At 40.7% G+C, this 23974-nt stretch overlaps 1 protein-coding gene across 1 annotated transcript; it reads right to left on the bottom strand.

Moving 5' to 3' along the window:
• Nucleotides 1–1074: 1074 nt before the first annotated feature.
• On the bottom strand, nt 1075–22001 carry LOC133441125 (zinc finger protein 664-like). The gene is made up of 2 exons (XM_061718517.1): nt 21795–22001; nt 1075–3736 (listed from the first exon to the last, which is right to left on the bottom strand). Exons 1-2 carry the CDS (start codon nt 21964–21966, stop codon nt 2706–2708), a joined length of 1203 nt encoding a protein of 400 aa, XP_061574501.1. The 5' UTR covers nt 21967–22001; the 3' UTR covers nt 1075–2705.
• Nucleotides 22002–23974: the final 1973 nt, after the last annotated feature.

Below are 23974 nucleotides of genomic sequence, written 5' to 3'. Positions count from 1 at the left end.
TTTAAGGTGAAGTGTGAAATGTTCAAAATAAAATAAATTAACATCCCAACTGTTTTATGGTGTTTGAGGTCTCGCTGCCCGCTCTGAAAAATGCAGCAACAGAGAGACGGATGATGTAAACACAAATGTAAAGACATTCAGAAACACAGCAGACTGTGGTTCACAGTCACCAAAAGTATTGGGACATGCCGACAAAGCTGCAGGAAAACATAAGAACTGGTATAACGTGGAGCTGCTGGAGCAGCTGAGGTGGCCGGTAACAGTGCAGCAGTTGCAAGATCTTGGAGTCCAGGCTCAGGCCTCCAGCCCTGACATGTGTGAGGATGCTTTTGTGACTAAGGATGTGTCATTTGATGAAGCCAAGATCAAGGAAAAAACAAACTGGATCCAAATGACGTGTTTGAGGAAGTTGAGGATAAAGAACAAAAGTGCATCTCCACTTTTCTACTTCATTTGATGACATTTCTCTTTCGACATTGTTTTCTGAGCTAAATGCTGGTTGTACTGATCACGCTGTACCAATAATCTGCGTCACTGACAATTTTCCTCTTATTGATGCACTAAAGTCTTTTTTTATGTTTTTATTTACAAGACCTAGTTCGGGTGACATACTGAACTGAACGTGTCTCTTGTTAATAGAGAGCTTTATATTATACACATAGGCCCAAGACTATTTATTATTTTTCTATTTTTTATTCCACCTACGGTATCATCTAGATCAGGGATATTCAACTGGCGGCCCGCGGGCCACTTGCGGCCCGCCAGGAGCTTTTATGTGGCCCCTGGTCATATTTTTAAAAAGGGGGGGGGGATTAGTGTTGTCCCGATCGATCGGCCGACCGATCGTCGGCGGCTGGCGTCGCTTCCGACGCCGGATATTATCTGAATATTATATTTAACATTCACAATGACTAAATCTGGAGACAATTAATACATAACTCATATGTAAACTAGACAGATATTCTCCTGCTCATCCCTGTGCACAAATGTATTATATATATACATAAATCTTCGTCTTTGAGTGCAAAATACATTTTGAAAACCCCCAAATTTTCCGTGTGTGTGGCCCCCTCCATGCAGTCTTTTTGCAGTTGTGGCCCCCTGCCTAATCTAGTTGAATACCCCTGATCTAGATTATTCATGCACTTTTTCTTTTTTAACTGCAATGATGAGCCTGCACAACCAAAATTTTTACCCATATGATGTGACAATACAGATTGATTCTTGATTTTTATTATTATTACGATAGATAGTTCACTCTTGGGTTTATGTTGAGCTTTTATAACTCACCACCAGGGGGCACTGCTGCTCATTCTACATATGGAGAGTGTAATATTCCAGAATTATAAACAATAAAATAATTCATCCATCTAAAATGAAAACTTAATTAAATTTTTCATGATTATTTCTGACTAAATATGAGTTGAGGTAAAAAGACATTTACTTCTATAAAAGGGTTCAATCCAAAGCCTGTCCTCTCCCTGGAATCTGATCCCGATGAACCTCCCTCTTCTTCCTGCTCTCGAACCGGCAGATCTGCTGCTTCAAGACGGATCTCAACATCAGCTTTATAATAAATCATGTGTCAGAAGAGTTGTAAATTTAGATAACTTGATTTTATACATGTGATTAAACAATATTGTTAATTTCATATTATGTAAATAATATGAAAAACGTACATAAATATGTTACAACATATTTACAACTTTAGCTTATATAGTTACAATAACACAGCATGGATCACTTGAATTGCATTGTTTTGACTTAGTTTGTCCCATGAATCATCACGATAATCTGACGTATGTGCAGCTCAGATTTTAAAATGCATAAAGCCTTTTACAGTTTTCAGCGAACTATTTGTAACATCACAATATACCGCAAAATTTGGATACCGCAATATCGTATTGTATCGTGACTCAAGTATCGTGATGTGTATCCCACATCACACTCATTTCCTCATTAATTTGCAAACCAAATGTTCTTGTTTTCTAAATCAATAAAAACCTTTTAAAGGGGAAATAAAAGCAAACCGTATCTGACTGCACTGACTTCTGAAATCTTCAAGGTTTTTTGTTTAATGCTGCAGACATTAAAGTTTATAAAATGGTGACAGATGGTTGGCTGTTCTTTTTCCAACGTGTTGATGGTTGCGTTTCTTCTTTTGTCCTCATTTCTCTGAAGTTTCTTCATGTTTTTCAGAGGAACGTTGTAAATATATCAAACTTGGACTAACCTCAGAACGGAAAAGATGGAGAGAGTTTAACAACATGGAGCTGCAGATTAACTTTACAAAGAGAATGTGAGTGAAGAAGAAACAGATGGGAAAAACGTGTGAGAGGCTTGTAGATGAACGAAATAAACTGTCACGTTTAAAGAAACTTCAGCACATACTAACAGCTATTTATTTGCACCGTGGAGACGGCAAGTTACCAACAGCAACAAATAATACGATTTTAAGAAGGAACAGGGATTCAAACAAATTCAAAGCAGAACTTTAAAAAAAAGTACAGTACACAACCACATCGTTCCCTCTGCGTCAAGTTGACGGAGAAGCATAAATCCGGGTTGAACCTGCAACCCTTGTGGGGAGGGGATTAGGCTCACCAGCCACAGCAGGTGGTGGTTGGACTTCTTCGTCTCTTCTTCTGTGGGTCAGAGAGGAGTGGACAGCTGCCCCCGGGGGATAACAACATGAGCTTCATTTGTCACGAGTCACCAGACTTCTCCTCAGGGTGATTTTTCATGTGACTCAGGAAATCAATTCCGCGGCTAAAACCTTTGTTGCACGTCTTGGACAAATACCGCTTCTCGCCCGTGTGCGTGGTTATGTGCCGTTTAAGAGCTGATGACTCAGTAAAGGTTTTTCCGCAGGTGTTGCACAGGTACGGCCTTTCGCCAGTGTGGGTCCTCAAGTGAACCACCAGGGTGGAACGTAGCCTGTAATTTTTTCCACATGTTTTGCAGATGTAAGGCTTCTCGCCCGTGTGCATGGTTATGTGGCGTTTAAGAAGTGATGATTCAGTAAAGGTTTTGCTGCAGAAGTTGCACAGGTACGGCCTTTCGCCGGTGTGGATCCTCGAGTGAACCACCAGGTGGCAACGTTGCTTGTAACTCTTTCCACATGTTTTGCAGATGAAGGGCTTCTCGCTCATGTGCGTGGTTATGTGGCTTTTAAGATGTGATGAATGAGTAAATGCGTTGCCGAAGGTGTTGCACAGGTACGGCCTTTCGCCAGGGTGGATCTTCATGTGATCCATTAAAATACTACCTTTACTGAACTCTTTCTTGCAAGTGTTTGAAGAAAACGCCTTCATCCCCGTGTGGGTCCTGGTCAGCTTTGATTTACAGTTGCTGTCTGACGGGACAGCAGCATCTTCGTGGTCACCGTGTCGTCTCATTGGCTCCAGATCTGCAGTTTTACTGGAGTCTGAGCGTAAACTTTCAGTCCCTTCCTCATCTTTGTTTTGAGCTTCAGGAGAAGTGTGCAACAGCAGCTGGCCACGGTTTGGTCCTGGTTCACCATTTTCAACTTTCACATCAGCGAGATTGACCAATGAGACCTCCACCTCTACGTCCTCGTGCTTAATCTCCTGACTGCTGGAGTCTTCCTCCAGTTCTGTAGTCTGTAAACGCCCTGGTTCCTCCTGGTCCGGGCAGCTCCTCTCCAGGTTATCGAGGTGCTGGTCACTGAAAACCTCGTCCTCTTCCACCTTACAAACATTTTCTTGTGGGGGGTCTGGAATTACAAAAAGGGACAAAGAGATAAGATTTTAACAAGTCAAAAGTGCTTCCTAGTGTTGATTGTTTGGTTGTATTTGTGAGGTTTAAAGTTTGTCCTGAACCCCTTCATCTATGTAGTATATTTGAAAACAAGTGCATTACTTTGTGTGACCATTAGGCGGCACTGTGACTGTACTCTTTTGATACTGCGTTGGTATCGAGACAGTTAATTAATTAATAAAGTTGTTGTTATAGAAATGGGTTCTTCCGCGTCATATATAACATGGTGTCAATAAAAACTTGAAGTAAAACAAAGATAGGAAGACAAAATGGAGCAGATGAAACCTCCGACCTCATTAAGTCTAGAAGGAAATCTAGTGGAAAATTGGAGAGTCTGGATCCAGAGATTTGAACTGTTTCTTGTCGCTAGCGGAATCGACGAAAAGTCTGATGCAGTGAAAAGAGCCACGTTCCTACATGTGACCGGGGACGAAGCAATTAAAAGTATATAACACTTTTGACTTTGATGAAGACGTAGACGACTATGATAGATAGAAATAACTTTTCCGCCAACATTGTGAGCAAAGGAAAAAAAAAAAAAAAGACGTATTTGAGGCACCTGTTCTTTATTCGAGAGTGTTGAGGAATTTATCAAAAACCAGTTCAGAAGTCCGCTCGTGGTATAGAGAGTTTTTAATCAGTAAGCCGGTGGTTGACATGACCAGCACAGATCGAGTCTGTATTTGGTGTGTCGACCCAGATGGGTTCAGTCAAAGGGTTTTTATACAAAAGTTACAGGAATAAACCAGCCCAGTGAGAGCCAGTCAGAAGTGTGAATCCTTTAGCTTTGGGACCACCCCTGAGGGATCAGGAAGTCCGTATATGGTCTTTGTCTCTGTGGGGGCTGGAAGTCTCGGCACTCCCCTGGGACTCGAGTGACGTTGTAACCAGATTCTATTACAAGGAGTTTAACAAAAAAATGCAGGAATACACGAATCAGGCGAGAGACAAAAAGTAATTTACAGTCGGATGTGAATCGGGCCAAATGTCATTATCAGACATTTGGCATGACTGTCACAGACCTCCAAATCACCCCATGGGGTGCTCTCTTGATTCATGTCTGTTTGAACCAACTTCCAGGTGTCGGGATCTGCCCGGGGGGTAGGAAGTTGGGTAGCAAGTTGGAGCTACCTCAAAAGGTCTTGAGTCGAGTTCAAAGCCCTGCAGGAGGTAGGACTGGGGCAACCTCCCCCTGCAGGGGGCCAAGCTGTCAAAATTCTTCATCAAGAGCAAGGAAAATCAGAGACTGTTGATGCATATGTGACTGATTTAATAAACAAAGTGAAAGACTGCGAGTTTGAGCACCTCATCGACTCACTGATACGAGATGGAATCACAGATTACCAAGTGAGAGGACGACTACTGAGAGAACCGGACCTCACGCTAAATAAAGCAAAAGACATTTGCAGAGCCAGTGAGTTGAGCCGGAGTAAGCCAAAACGTCTACATGAAGAGGTTGAAATTCCTGTCAATAAAGTCACTAAGCAAAAACAACGTGACAAACAGAAAGACAGTGGTGTCACAGCACAGAATGTAAAGATGAGAACTCAAGGAAACTGCACAAGATGCAGCTACAGGCATGACCCAAGGAAGTGCCCTGCCTACGGACAAGTGTGCAAAGCCTGCCACGGGAAAAATCACTATGCCAAAATGTGCAACTCACGCAAGCACACAAATAATCATAAAGTACGACATATGAACAAGGCCGGGGCAGATGATCAGGACTTCTTTATTGGCACAATCCAAGCAGAAAAACAAGTCTCACAAATCAATGCAGTGGATGCAAAGAAAGAAAAGTGGTGTGAAGATCTGATTGTCAACAAGAAAGTTTTGAAAAGTCAGGCTGGACACTGGGGGTGATTGCAACGTAATTTCTATGAAAGACCTCAGAAAAGTGAGACTGGATAAAAAGGTGAGCAAATCTCACTCCAAGCTTGTTGCTTATGCAGGACACCACATTCCAGCCAAAAGTAAAGTCATGTTGACATGTCAGTACAAAAATAAAAAGTATGACATGGAGTTGGAGGTCATAAAGAACAATGCACGGCCTCCGCTCCCCCTTCCTCCCCCCCTACACGACTCACACACACACATGGGTCCGAGGGGTCAGGGGGTCTGGGGCGTGGGGGACACGGTCCCACGTGCCCCAGTACTCCCCGCCCCACGATAATAACATCTTAGACGCCCCACACTCAACATTTAATAGATACACTTAACAAGAATACTTAGCTACTTGGACGGGGTGGTCATTGTCAAATATGATACCCTGACCTCCCCCTCCCTGTTTTTATTGCATTAGCCACATGCACCGTCACATGCACTGTCACTGTCTGATATGTTTGACGAGATCCTCCAAGAAAATAACCCAGATGCCAGGCAGAAGACAAGCTCAACAGTTTTTTTTTTTTTTTTTTTTACAATTATTATACAAGGCTTCAAATTGCAGAGGTCAGCCCCGCCCCACCGCGACCCGAGTAATTGGATTTGAACAGGAGAAAATGAAAAAAATTATGAAAAAAATACAATAAGTACAGTAAGACAAAATGTGACTGGCGGGGATTTCACTGTACATTTATTTGATTTATGCAATGGTGAAAAAATTGTCAAAATAAATGAAAAACTGCGAAGAACCATAGATCGGTATTAGGCCACAAATTTTCATTTCGGTGTATCACTAATTGCAATCGTGTTTCGCTGTGAAACATTCCATCATAAGCCGCTGGAGGTGATATTTAAAAAAAAAAAAAAAAAAAAAAAAAAAAATCACTTCTCAGCGCCCCAGCCAGACTACAAAGAATGCTCATGAGACTACAAAACTACAGTCTTCTTGAGGTCAAGTACAAGCCAGGCAAGGGGATGCATATTGCTGATGCTTTAAGCAGAGCACTTCTAAAAGAGCACCATGAGAAACTCCTTGATGAAGAGCTGAAAGTCAACTTTGTAAATTACCACCTCCCAGTATCAGAGGAAAAGTTGCAGGAGTTCAAAGAAGCAACACAAGAGGATGCCGAGTTGATACTAGTCGCAAATGCAATTCAGAGAGGCTGGCCAGATACACAGAGACAGCTTCCAGACAGAATCAAACAGTACTGGACATTTAGGGAAGAACTGTCATTTGCAGATGGACTCATACTCAAGAACTCAAGGTTAGTAGTACCACACACATTGAGAAGTGAAATGCTCAGTTAAATCCACAAGTCACATATGGGCATGGTTAAGGGTGCGTCCCAATACTCCCCCTCGCCCTCCTTTTCTTCCCTAACCCTAAATTTTGCGCGTTCCCGTGAAGGTAGTGGTGTCCCAATTCCTCTTTTCACCTAGGGGGAGGGGGCATAACGAGGGCTAGGGGCTGAGAATAGCCCCTTCAAATCGAGGGATTTCAGATGCTGACTTGGCGAGCGAGGGGGTATGAAGATTTCCCAGAATGCTTTTCGTCGTCATTTGCGGACTGAATCAAAAAAAAAAACATGGAGGACATTTCTGTTTTTTTTGGGAGTAAAATCAATATTTTGAGTTAGTTTCTGCATAAAAATGCATTTTGATTACATTTCTCGGCGCAAACCGATATTTTACTTTCATAATATTCACTCAGTGAATGTACATCATCCCTTTTTTGTCCGTTGTTCGCTAAGATCGCGCCGGAATATGGTTACGTAAGCTACGTAAGCTACGCCGTAGGTTCCGTAAGCTACGCCATAGGCTGCGTCTATTTAAAGCTCGCCGACCGAGGAAAACATGCTTTACAGACTCGTCTCGATTTTGAGCAAGCAAGCATTTTTTCATTTTTTTGAGTCAAATGGCGAACCGCAAAGAGCAGGAGGATATTGAACCCACAAATGTAAGTATAATGTCCCATGGAATTAAAAAAATCACAGTGCTTTTGTATGTTTTAACAGTTTGAACAGTACATAGAAATACCACATTGTTTATTGTTTATTTTTAATACCAAAGAGTGAAATTACCGGAGTCAAATTACTTGTTGGACAATGTTCGAACCTGGCCAATAAAGCTGATTCTGATTCTGAGTTAACGTAAGATAATATGTGGCTGTTGATGACGAGTCGGGTAGATAACATGCCGTGTCCTGTTAACTACTCGTTAACTCTCATATTTTCTACAAATTTGTTGTATATTTCACATTACTATAAGGCAGCAACGTTATTTGGGGGGGGTTACGAAGTAATAACGTCGCTTGCTGCCTTGTTATCATAGTTCAAACTTTTTTTTTTTGTTGTTTGTTTTTTTTTTTTTTTCGAGGACGTTTGTGCATTGCAGTAATCACATTTCATCCCAGGGACTCCGGATCAGGTCCGACACCTAATAAGCTTTAGGACTAACAACGAGGAGAATTTCAATAAGAAGAAATATGCTGCTAAACCGCTGTGGGAGTGAGTGATCAAGCTATCTGCTTGCAGAATATCTGTGATGGGGTCCTTAACCATGGTATAACTACTATTCATCACTGTTTTCTGTTACAGGAAACTCATCAAAGAGCTGGAACTGGAGGGAAAGGTGACCACAGCACAAATTGGCAAAAAATGGGAAAATCTTAAAAAAAATATAAGGTAAGCAATGGTTATGGTAATTAATATTATCTGCTGAAGAGATGATGCTTAACAAAAAAAAATCCATGTAAAGTATTTATTAATAATCTTCTGTAAATTGTGTGTGTGTGTGTGTGTGTGTGTGTGTGTGTGTGTGTGTGCGCTCTGGGACAGACAGTGGGGAGGCCACAGCAGCCTCATGGCCTTTCTACGAAGATATGCATGAGCTTTTGGGGTCCAGACCTTCAATCCAGCCTCCATGTTTGTTGGCGTCTTATGAAGATCCCACGCAAATACTCATGGTAAGTTTAGCAGTAAAAAAGCACAATCTTATTCCCCAGTCCTTCTTCCTATAGCTAGCTTGTGCTACGACCGGTGGTTCCTCCTGATTGTGAGTGATACGACACTACAGTACCTGAAGATCTAACTGTTATTTTCTTTTCAGAACATAATCGACCCTCCATCCTCACCGGTGTCCTCTCTGACAAATTCACAGGAAAGCACAGAGTTCATTTTTATTTATACAGTGATAATTAACCTGGTATGATGTTGTGGGTGTGTATGATAGTCCAGTCATGTGTGTAATCAACATGTGTATCCATCTTTTTTTTATCTCAGAACACTGTGGAAGACGCCAGCACATCAGCCTCAAGCTCTGCCTCACCAGCTGGAAGAGGAAGCTGGAAGCTTCAGGCATCAGGTCCTCTTTCCCCCCGATCCCCCCAAAAAAGAAACTCTCTATGCAGGACTTCCTTCAAGCTGAGGCCGCCAAAGAAGACAGAAGATGTCAAAAGAATGAAGAACACATGGACAGAATCCTGAACCTTTTAGAGAAAATGGTGGACCAGACACCTCATCAGCAGTAGCAGCACATACACTGCAATTTTTTTTTTGTACATATTTCTGTGCAAATTTTTTTATATGGAACAGCACTTTTCTTTGTTCTGCGTGCAATGTTTACTTTTTTTCTTTTTAAAAATGTTATTTGAATATAGCAAATAAAGCCTTTTTTACTGCGGATTCTCTCACTATCCTTATTTTACTATTGATCTTGTTGTACAGTTTATAATTTGAGACATTACCTTACTTTGAGAAACCCCAGAAGAGAAAACTGTTGTGAAACAAGTTTTATTAGACAATTTAAAAGTATTTCCAAGTGAGTAAAACCACACAAGTACAAAACTATATGAAGAACACATGGACAGGTTCCTGAACCTTTTAGAGAAAATGGTGGACAGGACACCTCATCAGCAGTAGCAGCACATACACTGCAAACTTTTTTTTTTGTAAATATTTCTGTGCACATTTTTTTATATGGAATATAAGTGCCATATTAACAGCGCTACAGCTGAAATTAAAACAGCTTTTGGCTCTCAGCTTCCTGATCAGGCTAGGGATGGAAACGAGGGGTAGGGGGAGAATTGGGACAGGCACCTGGGCCAAGTGCCCTAGATTTCAAGTGCCCTAAAATCTCCCCCTTCTTTTTTAGGGCTTAGGGAAGAAAAGAAGTGCGAGTGGAGAAAAGAAGGGCGAGTGAAGGAGAATTGGGATTGGCCCTAAGTGTAAGGAGCAAGCCTGGGATGTACTGGACTGGCCGGGCAAACAGATAGAAGTCGTGGCTCAGTGGTGTATGTAACACACACAAGAACAATAATCCCAGGGAGCCACTTATACCACATCCAGTGCCTGAGAGAGCATGGGCAAAGATAGGTGTGGATTTGTTTCACTTCAAGGATGCAGAGTATTTATTGCGTTTGGATTATTTTTCAAAGTTTCCAGAGATCGTCAAACTGAATGGAACCACAAGCAAACACATCATCATTGGGCTGAAGTCTATATTTGCAAGGCATGGTGTGCCAGATGAGTTGTTCTCCGACAATGGCACACAGCTGGTGAGCCAAGAGATGGTGGACTTCAGTGCTGAGTGGGGTTTCAAACACACCTCTTCAAGTCCCACTTTCCCGCAGTCAAATGGCCAAGTTGAGAGAGCAGTTCAGACAATAAAAAACCTGCTGACAAAAGCACAGGACAACGCTGGTGACCCGTACCTAGCACTGCTTGAATACCGGAACACACCACTGAGTGGGGTTGGACACTCACCTGCTCAGATACTCAATGGAAGAAGGCTCAAATCAAAGTTACCTGTGACAAAGACATTATTGCAGCCAGCTTTATATAAAGATGCCAGGAGCCGACTCGTGCATAGATAACAAAGACAGAAACAATACTTTGATCAAGGAACCAGAACACTGTCTGACCTCCAAGTTGGTGAAAATGTGCGGGTAAAGCCGGGCATACACTGTGCGATTATCGGCTCGTTTTGAGAAGATTTTCCAGTCGTGCGACTATTTTTTGGATCAGGCCGGATTTCGACCCAATTGTTGGTGGTGCCTCGTGCAGTATACGTGGGGTAACGACGAGAGAGTAACACCTCACAACGAGCTCTCGATCACAAATCGTGTGCTCGCAAAAAAATCCAACGTGCTTGCAATCCTGGTCGTGCTACGACCCAATTTTCCTCATCCTTTCGCAGAGAGCATGCGCAATCTCTGATGTCACGTCAAAAACTATTATTTGTAGTTTAAAGTTTTGCAAATTCACATTACAAATCATGTTTCAATAGCAGAAAAAAAAGACTGCATTTCCCACGTCTGTCCAGTCAATTCCTTGTCCAATCACGGCGTTGTCTAATCTTTTTTCATTTATCGCTACACATAATGGCACAAATTGCTAAAGCCTGATTTATGGTTCCGCGTTACAGCAACGCCTACGGCGTAGGGTACGGCAGCGACCCGCACCGTACAGTGCGCGTCACCACGTAACCTACGCCGTAGGCTCTGCGTTGGTGTAACGTGGAACCATAAATCAGCCTTCAGTGTGTGCTGTTCTGAACACTTCTCTGTTGTGCTCATTTTGCTGGGACGCCGGGTCCCTCCGCAGAGACACAACTTTTGCGGTATGCGTTCATTGTTGTGTCTAAAAATGATGCGCAGTGCCCACCCAATCAGAAACGGTACAGATATTTTGTGATTTTTTTTAATATATATAAAAAAATAAAATTATAAAAAAAATAAAGGATCCCCATAACCTTTGATCGGGTGGGCAGGACACACGTTTGGGTTGGAACAGCTCACCCCTGCCCCCCCCCCCTAAAACCGGCCTCGAGTTCCAGTACACAGAAGTCCGACGGGAGGATTATGATCGTATAGTGTGAGCAGACGGGTCGCATCAGAGCATCGGGTCGTACAGTATGAGACCATAAATCGTGGGCTGTGAACTTTTGAACGCAGCGATCTAGTCGTGCAGTGTGAGATGGGGCTGTCTCAAACTATTTAAAATATCGCACAGTGTATGCCCAACTTTAGACAAGGCAACAAGTGGGAATCAGCCACTGTGATAGAGAAACACAAACAGCCCAGAGGAGAAATGTAAAGGAGAAATCGCAGACACCTGCTCAAAACAAGAGAGACTTAATTTCCAGTGACACCTGGTAACATCACACCAGAGCAATCGTATCATGTGGAGCAAGACACTTTAACAAGTGCTGATCCAACTAGCTCTACTCCATACTGTTCCGCTGTACTGCATAGTCCAAGAGTAGCTACTGAAAATGCTGTATCCAAGAACAACCCTGTGAGAAGAACTCGCTGTGGAAGGCCTGTAAGAGTGCCATGGTGTTATCTGGAATAAAAAACAGAAAAGAAAAAAAAAAAGAATGGAACGAGTATGATGTAAATGTTATCGATGGAGCTGTTATGCGCTAATTGTGATCTTTTCAAATTCAGTCCCAATATTTAGGCATTAATAGGTTTTGTTGAAATTGAAAGTTATATTGTTATGCTTAAGTCAATTGTTTTTCCAATTGCTTCAAAGAAATATGCAGACTTAATAAGGATCTGTGATATTGGATGGCAATTTTGGTTGGTAAATGTAGTCTCATCAGGACCGTAATATGTTATTTACAGTGCCTTTAGTGTAAACCCAGTTAAAGTTGTAATGCTGTTTTCATAACTGTCATGTCCATATAATGCATAGAAACTGTTATTAGGAAAACAAACAAACTTGAGAAAGGGAGATGTAGTATATTTGAAAACAAGTGCATTACTCTGTGTGACCATTAGGCGGCACTGTGACTGTTACTGCGTTGGTATCGAGACAGTTAAAGAATAAAGCTGTTGTTCATGGTCCCCAAACATCAATCACATTGTGGACTCGGCCCATCGACTCGGCAGACGTGAGGAAAACAAAACAAGGCATGTTATTGTCCAGTTCACCTAGAGCAGGGGTGTCGGACTCCAGTCCTCGAGGGCCGGTGTCCTGCATGTTTTACATGTGTCCCTTTTTTTATCAAACCGTGATACAAGGAGCTGTGTCATCAACAGAACTATCCAGACTTTGATGACAAGCTGGTGACGATGATTAATTAGAATCAGGTGTGTTAAAGCAGTGAAACATCTAAAACATTCAGGACACCGGCCCTCGAGGACTGGAGTCCGACACCCCTGACCTAGAGGATGCATCGTGACGCGCCGTGGAAGATGACCAAAGATTCGACCGTCTGCAAGGAGCTGGGAGTTGGTTTCATCGAAGATCTCTGCAAGGCTGACAGAGAGTTGAGAGCAGCACTGTGGCCACGGATACAGCAACAAGAGCAGCTGGAAAACGAGCGTACTACAGAGGTGGTGCAGGTTACATTGACGGACAAAAAATTACTTAAAACTGTCTCATAAGATTTTCAGTGGTAATCAATGTGAATATTCACGTTAAAAGGCACTTTTGATGTGTAGGTTATACAAGTTGGATAGTGTTAGGTTAAAAAGTCATCACAATATTAATAACTTTAGAAAAAGACACCGGAAACTGTCAGAAATGGTTTTCAATGGCCTTCTGCAGAAGTTTGGAGAGGAATCCTGAGAAGCTTTAGGCAACACGGCCCTTCTCTTAGCTCGTCAGAACTTCTCTCAACTGGCTCTCTGCAGAACTGGCGCTTTTATTAAGCAAAGGATGACAGGAATGACCATATTTGGAACAGTGAATGTATAGATAGACAATTGACAAAAACAGGAAACAGATGGTCACACAGACATGGTATCAGATGATAATTGAAAAGTCACACCTTATGACTTTTCAGTTAGTAAGTAACTTATCTGCGGTGTGCAGAGCAACAGACATCCTTTTAAGAAATACTCAAGGGGGTTTTGTTGTCATGAGATGGTCAACTAACCCTTACAGACAATGAGACGACTGTCAGTGGACCCCCCTAAAGTAGCTGCCCTGTTATCTGTTCAGAGCATGTGATGGGGGTTTTGAAACAGATGTGCCTAAAAACAATGGTTCAGTTGACCAACCAGGAAGTCAGCAGTTTTAACCTCCTGCGTGGCAGGCGAGATTTCTACCACTGAACCACCAATGCATGTCATGAAAATAACAGGCAGTTTTCTAATTCTGATTCTGATACTCATAAGAACTAAACTTAATTCAAACTTTGATTAATCTGACATTTCCCTCCTGTTTGTTCTTATGAAACTTCACAGTAAACAAAATAAAACACTCCAGTGTCATCGTAAACATACAGGTAATGAAAACACAGAACAGTACAAAGACAGTAATAGTCGGAATCGGAATCGGAATCTCAGTCATCATGTCAGCATGACTCAGTAGTGAAAAAGTCTCTTCCATTCCTCGGACTCCTCTCCTAGTTTGTTGTCGCAAGTCAGTTTGGCTAGTCATCTTCAGGCTGTGGCTGGCGAGATAGGCATCAGATGTTTTCTTCGGCGGGCAAAAGGTTGTAAAACCGCCCGACTTCCTGCACTACTCGAGCCTGGCACGTTTCTCCGCTAGCTTTCACTGCAACTGGTGAACGCAGTAGATCATTCAGCAGCCTTTACTGCTGCCGGTGCTGTCGGTGTCCTGATCTGGACAGCAAAAAGGACCCGTCCTGGCGGAGTGATGACGTTTCACCACTCGACTCAGGATCCGGTTACCCAGTTTCAGCAGTTCCTGCTTTAGGAGAGGGAAGAGGAAGAAAACAGCAGCGTACAAGAAGACGATTCTCATGTACAGTTCGACTAATGGCCGGCATTCAGGCCATGGCTTTCTTGAGCCTTAACTTAACAGCCATTAGTTCACTCCAAGAATGAAATCCAAACTTCAAATGGATAGGTCCTTTCATGTTGTATCTGCAACATGTCGAAAAGCTCCTACTAAAAAATTTTTAAAGGGTATTTAGTATTTAATCCTCATGATGTATCATATACCCCTACTCCCTCCTGTTGAGCCATAAAAACTTCCTATGGCTCAACTTAGCCACCAGGGGGAACAACTTCCTTGGAAGCACTGGTCTGCTTCACAGCATTATTTGCATGCCGACAGGGGTGGGGGTTTTGTGTCATTAGGCCCCCTCCTTGTTGACTTCTCCCTGGAAGAGTCAGGCTGCCAGAGTCAGGCTCCCCAGATAAGTGGCCCTCCCACTTCTTGACCTTCGCACCCTGGCAAGTCTGCAGGTCTGACTCAATGATTCTCTAGGGTTGGATATCTATGTCCCTCAGAGATCCCCCCTCCCATCACCAGATTAGATGGGGCAAAACCTTTAAAATTCTGTCTCCCACCGTAGATTAGACTACAGAATTTCTCATTGAAAAACGTTCTCATTTCAACCCAGGTAGGTTATGATCTTATTAAAGTAACACACAAAAACTGTCAGTGCAGCAACTCTCCTGCAACGTAAACAGTAGTCTTCAGTGAACTTATATATATATTGTATATAAACAATAAGTCATAGTCACAAAACATCGGACTTAAAGGAATCATTCTATCAAATAATGCCTTCTCAACTGTTGTTGAGCTATATTTTCCCCAAATCAAAAGAAATGCCAGAAAATTGTCATAAAATTGTCAGAAAAATTGTCTCCAGATAAATCATATAGTACTTATAAAAGTCTTCAGGAGATTCCTAATCTTCTGTTTGCATGCTGCAACACAAATGCATGCCCTTCTATGAAAACTCATAGAAGTCTTAAGAAAATTGTGGGATAAATTCCCATGCGTAAACTACACATAGACAAAAACCCACTAACATTAAACACACACTTCAGATCATCTGCATGTGGGTTTGTGTATCAGTACAAATGTGTAAATTATTTCTCCTCAAACTAACCAAAATCAATTGGCGCATTTCAAATTAACTCACAACCTAAATGATAACAACACTGATCACAAATGTACACATTTTCAGTGTGAATAGCTAGTATGCACTCAGAGTTCTTCTTTTCTAAAAAGATTGTACAACGGGTTTGTTTCTCCTGCATACAATCCGAGTTAAATACAGTATTACAAAAGTAATCTGCAAATTAAATGATGAATTAACCCAATTTAAAACTTCTATGATTCTATGCCCTCATTCAGGGCTTAGAATGATAGAACAAACTATATTTCTCCATTTGTACGTCTCCTCCAAAAGGAGAGCTCACTTCTCAGCCTGCAGCCGCTCGTAAAGCGCTGCACCCACTGCTGGAGCACGCTTTCACACACACACAGAGAGTCACACACAGACACAGAGCTTTCGGCTGCTATTTGTATCATTTTAACAAAAACTTCAACAGAGAGGAAATTCAACCCTCAACTCACGGACATGTAGTCTCCAAATGAGAAGACACCTCCCTCTTAAGCTTCACTAAGTCTGTCATCTCATGCAGCTCTTCGTAAACGTGCAGCCACACTGCAGCAGCACTTTTACACACACAGACAGTCTCACATACACACACACACACACACAGAGGGAGAGAGAGAGAGAGAGCTTGTCACACACACAGAGAATCACATCCTGCTGCAGCCCCCACTTCTCCCCTCCCAGTCTCTCATCAATACCACCTCTTTAACCCATTTTTACTTCTTGTTTTTTCTTTTAGTCTTAAATTAGTTCATTTACTTCTTTTTAAGTTTCGTGTATTATTATTTCGCAAGATTCTGTCTCCATTTTAAATTTGAGGACGTCTCCCCATCAATTAAGCATCTTTTGAGATTCTTTAAGCATAAATTTTCAGCTTAACCACGCCTCTGCTATTTTTCGTCAGTTATTTTCTTTCCTAAGTTTCTCTCAGAACACAAGTTTCCTTTTTCAACAGTTTGGTTTTAGCCTGATATTTTAGTGAACAATTTAAATTTTTCCTCTCAATTTTGAAAACCCCAAACATTGAACAGACAGTTTTCCTGTCATAAACATCAGACAAACATTAGACAAACAATAGACAAGACGAACATTAAACAAAACCCATTAAAAAATCATTCCAAAGAAACCTCTTCTTGTTATTCTGTCGGGTCCGAAACCCCCGTGTTGGCCTTACGCACTGCCCCAGGCATAGTATTTTTAGAGGCCCCTATGCCTTCTATAAAAATCGTGTCCCCGACCTGCTGCCAATCACCTCTTTCACTAACCTTCTTGTTAGCACACAGAATTTCACTCGTATTTTACACAAAAATACTTCAATACCCCAGGTATTAAGTAAGAGGAGTTTTCTCACCAAGTCTCCAAGTGCTTTCCCCTGGCTGGGAAATCTCGTCGTCTGGACTCTGGAACAGCGCAAACCAAATCTGGGCCCGTTCCCTAAAGGCGGAAACGCTGTCGACAGATTTTTAGATGCCCTCCTTTGACCGTACGCCGTTCCATCGCCAGAACTTGAGATCCCGGGTTTCGGCACCAAAATGTTAGGTTAAAAAGTCATCACAATATTAATAACTTTAGAAAAAGACACCGGAAACTGTCAGAAATGGTTTTCAATGGCCTTCTGCAGAAGTTTGGAGAGGAATCCTGAGAAGCTTTAGGCAACACGGCCCTTCTCTTAGCTCGTCAGAACTTCTCTCAACTGGCTCTCTGCAGAACTGGCGCTTTTATTAAGCAAAGGATGACAGGAATGACCATATTTGGAACAGTGAATGTATAGATAGACAATTGACAAAAACAGGAAACAGATGGTCACACAGACATGGTATCAGATGATAATTGAAAAGTCACACCTTATGACTTTTCAGTTAGTAAGTAACTTATCTGCGGTGTGCAGAGCAACAGACATCCTTTTAAGAAATACTCAAGGGGGTTTTGTTGTCATGAGATGGTCAACTAACCCTTACAGACAATGAGACGACTGTCAGTGGACCCCCCTAAAGTAGCTGCCCTGTTATCTGTTCAGAGCATGTGATGGGGGTTTTGAAACAGATGTGCCTAAAAACAATGGTTCAGTTGACCAACCAGGAAGTCAGCAGTTTTAACCTCCTGCGTGGCAGGCGAGATTTCTACCACTGAACCACCAATGCATGTCATGAAAATAACAGGCAGTTTTCTAATTCTGATTCTGATACTCATAAGAACTAAACTTAATTCAAACTTTGATTAATCTGACAATAGTTAAGGTAAGACTGTTGAATTTGAAGGGACACTGCCTGTTGTTGGGCTAACTTTTTTCACCTCTCTTCAAGTTAAATCTATATACAGTAATATTCACTAGCGTTTGCTAGTCTATGTTCATTATGAATGTTCAGCTTTCATGTATGTTCATTTAATGCTAGGGGCTTAAAGCAGCACAATATAACTTTTCCTAGTGCTGGGCGGTATACCGGTTCATACCGAATACTGGTGTTTATTTTTCTTATGATATGAATTTTTCATATACCGTAATACCGGTGAGTATGTACAGTAGCGTACACAACGTTGGGAACGCTGCTCGGCGCTACGTTCTGCCGTGCCGCTGGACACTGTTTGTGAGGGGACTGTTTAGCAGTAGTGATGCACCGATTGTTCGGTAACCAAAATTGTTCGGTAACCGAAATTGTTCGGCCGAAAATGGCAAAAAAACACTTTTGGTGTTCGGTGGAATAAGTGGGAATAAAAACGAACAATTAATAACGGCGTTGTAATATAAGGAAATAGACTGGCCGCTCCCGTACCGGTTGCGCACCACAAACATAAATCGTTGGCCAACCAAAATGTAACCACATAAGAATTTTACCTAACATTCACCAGGAGGTGGAACCAAAACAACATAATGCTGGGAAATTAAAAAATGTTCAGTTTTTTATGTTCAATAAATATTTTCTACCTTGTAATTTTGTAAAAGATTTTTTTCTTTGAAAAGCATGCCTAAATCTAATTAATTTGATTTATGCAATGGTGAAAAAATTGGCAAAATAAATGAAAAACTGCGACGAACAATGTTCGGTATTGTTCGGTATTCGGCCAAGTGTTTATTATTATTTTCGGTTTCAGTTTCGGCCACAAATTTTCATTTCGGTGCATCGCTATTTAGCAGTTGCATTGTTTACAGCGGACATATGTGGGTGAAGATGGCGAACGAAAGTCCCACAACTGTTCCAGAACACGACACAGGGGAACTTGTTCCGAAAAGAGGAGCCGTGTCGGCTGTGTGGAAATTCTTTGGCTTTAAAAAAGACGACGTCCAACAAACAACAATCATCTGCAATTGTTGTAAAGCTAAAGTTGTAGCCGCGGGAGGCAACACTAGCAACTTGCTCCACCACCTCAGCCGCAAACATGTGATAGAATATCAAGAATGCATGAAGCTGAGATCTGCGTCCACCACGTCTACAGGTAACACTAGAAGTGCGGGAGAAAAGTCAAGTCAGACAACACTTAAAATCTTTAAGTGTTGTCTGACTGATTCTCTCACTTCATTACAATCATAAGTGCTGCCACCTCATTGTAAACGGCATCATTTTGTGAGGCCATGCAAACCTGTATTTATACTAGTGTGGACATTAATGTTTTTCTACAATATTTCCTCCTCATGACAGTAAAATAGGCCATTCTAAGCCAATTTACTGCAGCAATTCCTTTCCAAATCATTAGAAAATGTGGCTTTTCATGATGGAATTGAAATCTTAATCTCAGATGTAATGTTTGAGGAATCGATAATATCTTATGTTGTTAAATGGGAATTCTTAAAATTTTAAATTCGAGAATTTGCTATTAGTTTTGGAAAATCACGTAACAGAAGTAACAAATGATCAGAAATTAACATTATTAAAGAAATAAACTCCTATTGCAATAAAACTTCACAGACTGATGAGGATAAACAAAAAATACAAATTTGGCAAATTAAGCTTTATGAAATCTATCTCAGGAGAGCCGAAGGTGCTTATATAAGATCAAGAGCAAAATGGATAGAGGAAGGAGAAAAAAGCACATCATACTTTTGTCGATTAGGAAAAAAAAGACAGGTTTCGTGTTTCGTTTGTGGTTTTTGTTGCAGATTTCCGGTGTTTGACGTGTGCCTCCATTTGTTCTTGCTTCCTGGTTTAGCAGCAGATGTAGCCCCCTCCCAAAAAAAAAACTGGGTTTGTATGTATGTGTGTGTGTGTGTGTATGTATATATATATATATATATATATATATATATATATATATATATATATATATATATATATATATATATATATATATATATATATATATATAAAATATGTGTGTATATATATTAAATATAGTAACAATGCACATATATATGTCTTAGGTTTTTACCAGCATGGTATTAACCATTAATATATGTGCAGACAAGGTAAAAAAAAAACAAAAAAAGAAAAAAGAAGACAGGAAAGAAATTCAGTCAAAACACTGGTGATTAATGATCAAACTGTCACAGATCCAGCTGTGATTGCCAGAGAAATAATTTCCTTCTACAGTAAGCTATATTCCTCATCTTTCTCCAGAGAGGATGCTGACAACTTTTTTAACTGTATCAAAGATCTTATTCCTACTATAAAAAAAGAGTTTGCAGATTTATGTGATGCCGACATTTCTTCTGTTGAACTTGACGGTGCAGTTAAGAGTTTGTCTTTGAACAAATCCCCAGGGAGTGATGGTCTTACTGCAAATTTTTTAACATTTCTGGGATTTAATAAAAGAACCATTCTCTCTTATGTTAAAAGAAGCAAGTAACAATATCACATTTCCCTCTAGTATGAAACAAGGAATAATAACTCTGATCCCAAAACCGGGTAAAACCCCAAAAGTGTTAGAAAATCTTAGACCGATCACCTTATTGAACAATGACTACAAAATAGTAACCCTCATTTATGCTAACAGATTAAAAAAGCACTTGCACAAAATCATAAGTGACTCCCAATCTGGCTTTATGAGGGGTAGATCCATTCACAACAATATTCGCTTAATCCTCAATCTTCTAGACTATAATAATTTAATACAAGATGATGGTTTTATTTTGTTTCTTGATTTTTATAAAGCGTTTGATTCGATTGAGCACTCATTCATTTTTCAGTGTTTAAAATTAATTGGATTTGGTGATAAATTCATAAATATCTTCGAATCGCTTTATGAAAACTGAAATAGCTGTATATCTTTACGAGAAGGCACATTACCTCGATTTACAATTAAACGAGGAGTAAAACAAGGCTGTCCTATTTCTTCATAATAGCTACAGAAATGCTCGCTATACTTATCAAAAATTCCAACATTGCACCTTTAGAGGTACTTGGAATACATGTAATCATTAGCCAGTTAGCAGATGACCCTACTATCTTCACGAAACAATTATCTGAAGTCCCAGTCAAGTCAACTTATGTTTTTCCAGTGATGAGTCTTGTTTTAAGTGTAATGAGATTTTTTACTAAAATGAGACATTTTAACTAGAAATAAGACAAATATTCTTGTTAAGATTTTGAGTTTTTGCAGTGATCCATTTTACTTATCCTGTGAAGGACAGAGTCATATTGATAAGTTCAGAAAACTGTTTTTTATTTTTGTGTTTTGATGTATTTGATGTAAGCCCAGTGGATATTTAAAGCTTACAGAAGGCTGCATTTAACTGCTGCTATGTCATTCCTGCAGTATTTCTGCAGGTTTTTTGGTCAGTGCTATTATTTGTAATATATTATATTATTTGTAATCAGCACAAATTATCTGTCCCCATATGATAAAATCCACCATCCCCCCTGATTGCCTGACTGCATATGAACATCCTCCAACGATCGGGTTTTTTTCCAGTGTCATCTCACATCTTACACGGAGCCACTGTGATCTGCATCTTTTCTACAGAATAAACGATTAAGTCTAAAGTATGAAATAACAGTCTGGTCCAGAGTCTGAATCGACCATGAAAGGAAGCACCATTTGCGTTCCATTTGTCCTCGGAAGTCGGAATTTCCCAGTTCCTAGTCGGAATTTTCAACTGGAACGCCCCTCGAAGTGGGATTTCCTACTGGGAAAGTGGGAGAAGCTTCACCACCCCCGAGTTACCATTCCAAGAAGGCTGCCATTCCCAGTTCCTAGTTCCGATTTCCGAGGTAAATGGAACGCGGCAATATGCCCAGTAGGAAATCCCACTTCGAGGGGCGTTCCAGTTGAAAATTCCGACTAGGAACTGGGAAATTCCGACTTCCGAGGACAAATGGAACGCGGCAATACTCATGTGTTCATTCATTCAACTTTCCAGGGTTACGTACCGACTCTGTGTATTCTGATCTCAGGTTTCCAGGCGAGCTCCAACAGTCTGCGCTGACGGTCCAGCTCTTCTTCATACTCCAAGATGGTCTTTTCAAACACTGAGAATATTTCTACAGCAGCTGCTGTTAGTCGCTGACCGATAAACTCTCTCAGAGGATTCACCTTAGACATTGTTGAAGAGCAAAAAGAAAGTAAACAACAGAACCGTCCTCCTCACAGGAATCACTGCTCACGTGTTCCGTTCGCTCAAAACGTCCGACCTTCCGCCGGGTGTTACAATCTGGAGTTCCGGTGTCGTGCCAAAAAGTGATTGCCTGCCTGCCATAATCTGATTTCTCCCCTGAAAATGGGTGTTTTTTCCTGCCAAAAATTGATTGAAGGCCAAATACAATTAATTAAAGGTTGTTTCTACCTAAATATGATTTGATCTCATTCTTGAGCTTCATAATATAAACACTAGAGCTCACAGGATTGCTTTTAACTATTTTAAAGGACCATTACAACAGGAAAGATTATGTAGTGTTTGTGACCTGAATGTTGTTGAGGATGAACTTCATTTTTTGTTTTATTGTCCATTGTATGATGAAGCCAGGAAGTTTTTATTTCAGAGAATGCAAGATTGTAAACCTGAGTTGTTTTGGACTGAGGATGATGTTAAATTGGAATGGTTTTTTAAAGAGGAGGTTTTCTCTATGGCTACTTTTATAAAGAGAGCCTGGAAACAGAGAAAGGACAAATTATATGAAAATTGAGAAAGGATCTGATCTGTAATGTATAAGTGGATATTATAATTTTGTGTTTGTGTTTTTGTTTGTACGCAGTTGATGTTTGTTTGCTGGCGTAGGGTATCTGTGTCTTGTAAGCCCTTATAGGCTGGGCACCTTAAAGGTGTATGACACATAAATAAAAAACAATTAATTCATTAATTCATTAATTCATTCATTCATTCATTCATTCATTCATTCACAACACAAAATAGACATTTTCACCTGCCAAAAATTGATTGAAGGCCAAATACAGTTAATGAAAAGTTGTTTCTGCCTAAATATGACTTGATCTCATTTTTGAGCTTCATAATCTGAAAATCTGACGTTTTAGCGCTATCGTTCAACGGGCTGCTGTGCGCGCTCCCGCGGCCAGAAATCAGAAGAAATCAGATTCTGGCAGGTTCTACGGATAGTTCCTTCTAGCAGTTACAGCAAAGATACAGTTTATTGAACCTGCGTGAAGCTGGCCCCCCACCCCACGCAAAATTCAGTGAAAATATTCTCAATCGTTTGTGCTGCGTTAGTGCCGGTTTGTGCAGAAAGGAATTTCGTTTGTGCTGCTTTAGTTTTGAAGATATCACGTTATTTTTCAAAGGTCATTCAAAGTTCACGCAGCCCCCCGACTTTGTCCAAAATAAACCAAAATGGTCTAGTTTGTTTGTGCCTCGTTAGTGCTGGTTTGTGCAGAAAGAAATTTCGTTTGTGCTGCTTTAGTTTTGAAGATATAACGGGTTAATTATGACACGATGACGTCACCGCAGCTGCCCGACTCTGTCCAGGTGAAGCCGCTTCACTGGAGCCGCGGTTGAATTGGTTTGATATTGGATATTGGATATTCGACATTCAACACCCATAAAACGTGTGATACATAACACTGATTGTTTTATGGGTGTTGAATTCATTTAACCTCATTAAATCAGCACATAATATGATTTTATACTAATTACTCTCTTGTGATATATAGTCTAGATGACCATGAACAGATCACAAGCAATATGACCAAAATCAGTGCTATGTATCACAAGTTTTATGGGTGTTGAATTCATTAAACCACATTAAATCAGCCCATATATATGATTTTTAAATCAGCCCATATATATGATTTTTTATATGATTTTTTAATAATTACTGTTTTGTGATATATAGTCTAGATGACCATGAACACATCACAAGTCGATTGACCAAAATCAGTGGTATGTATCACAAGTTTTATGGGTGTTGAATGTCGAATATCCAATATCCAATATCAAACCAATTCAACCGCGGTTGCACTGGAGCGGTGCAAGGAGCGTCGTTCTCCTGAGGACTGAGCGTGACATTCGTGCTTTGGGTGTTTTTTTTCCAATTTTGAGACTCTGCGCATCAACATAACAAGTGAGTATTTAAGTTTTCTAAGTGCACCTGTTTTAGTT

This window comes from Cololabis saira, chromosome 3, assembly GCF_033807715.1.
Source record: "Cololabis saira isolate AMF1-May2022 chromosome 3, fColSai1.1, whole genome shotgun sequence".
Classification (NCBI taxonomy): domain Eukaryota; kingdom Metazoa; phylum Chordata; class Actinopteri; order Beloniformes; family Belonidae; genus Cololabis; species Cololabis saira.
Note: the sequence above shows the minus strand (reverse complement) of the source record. Positions and strands in the feature narration are given on the sequence as shown.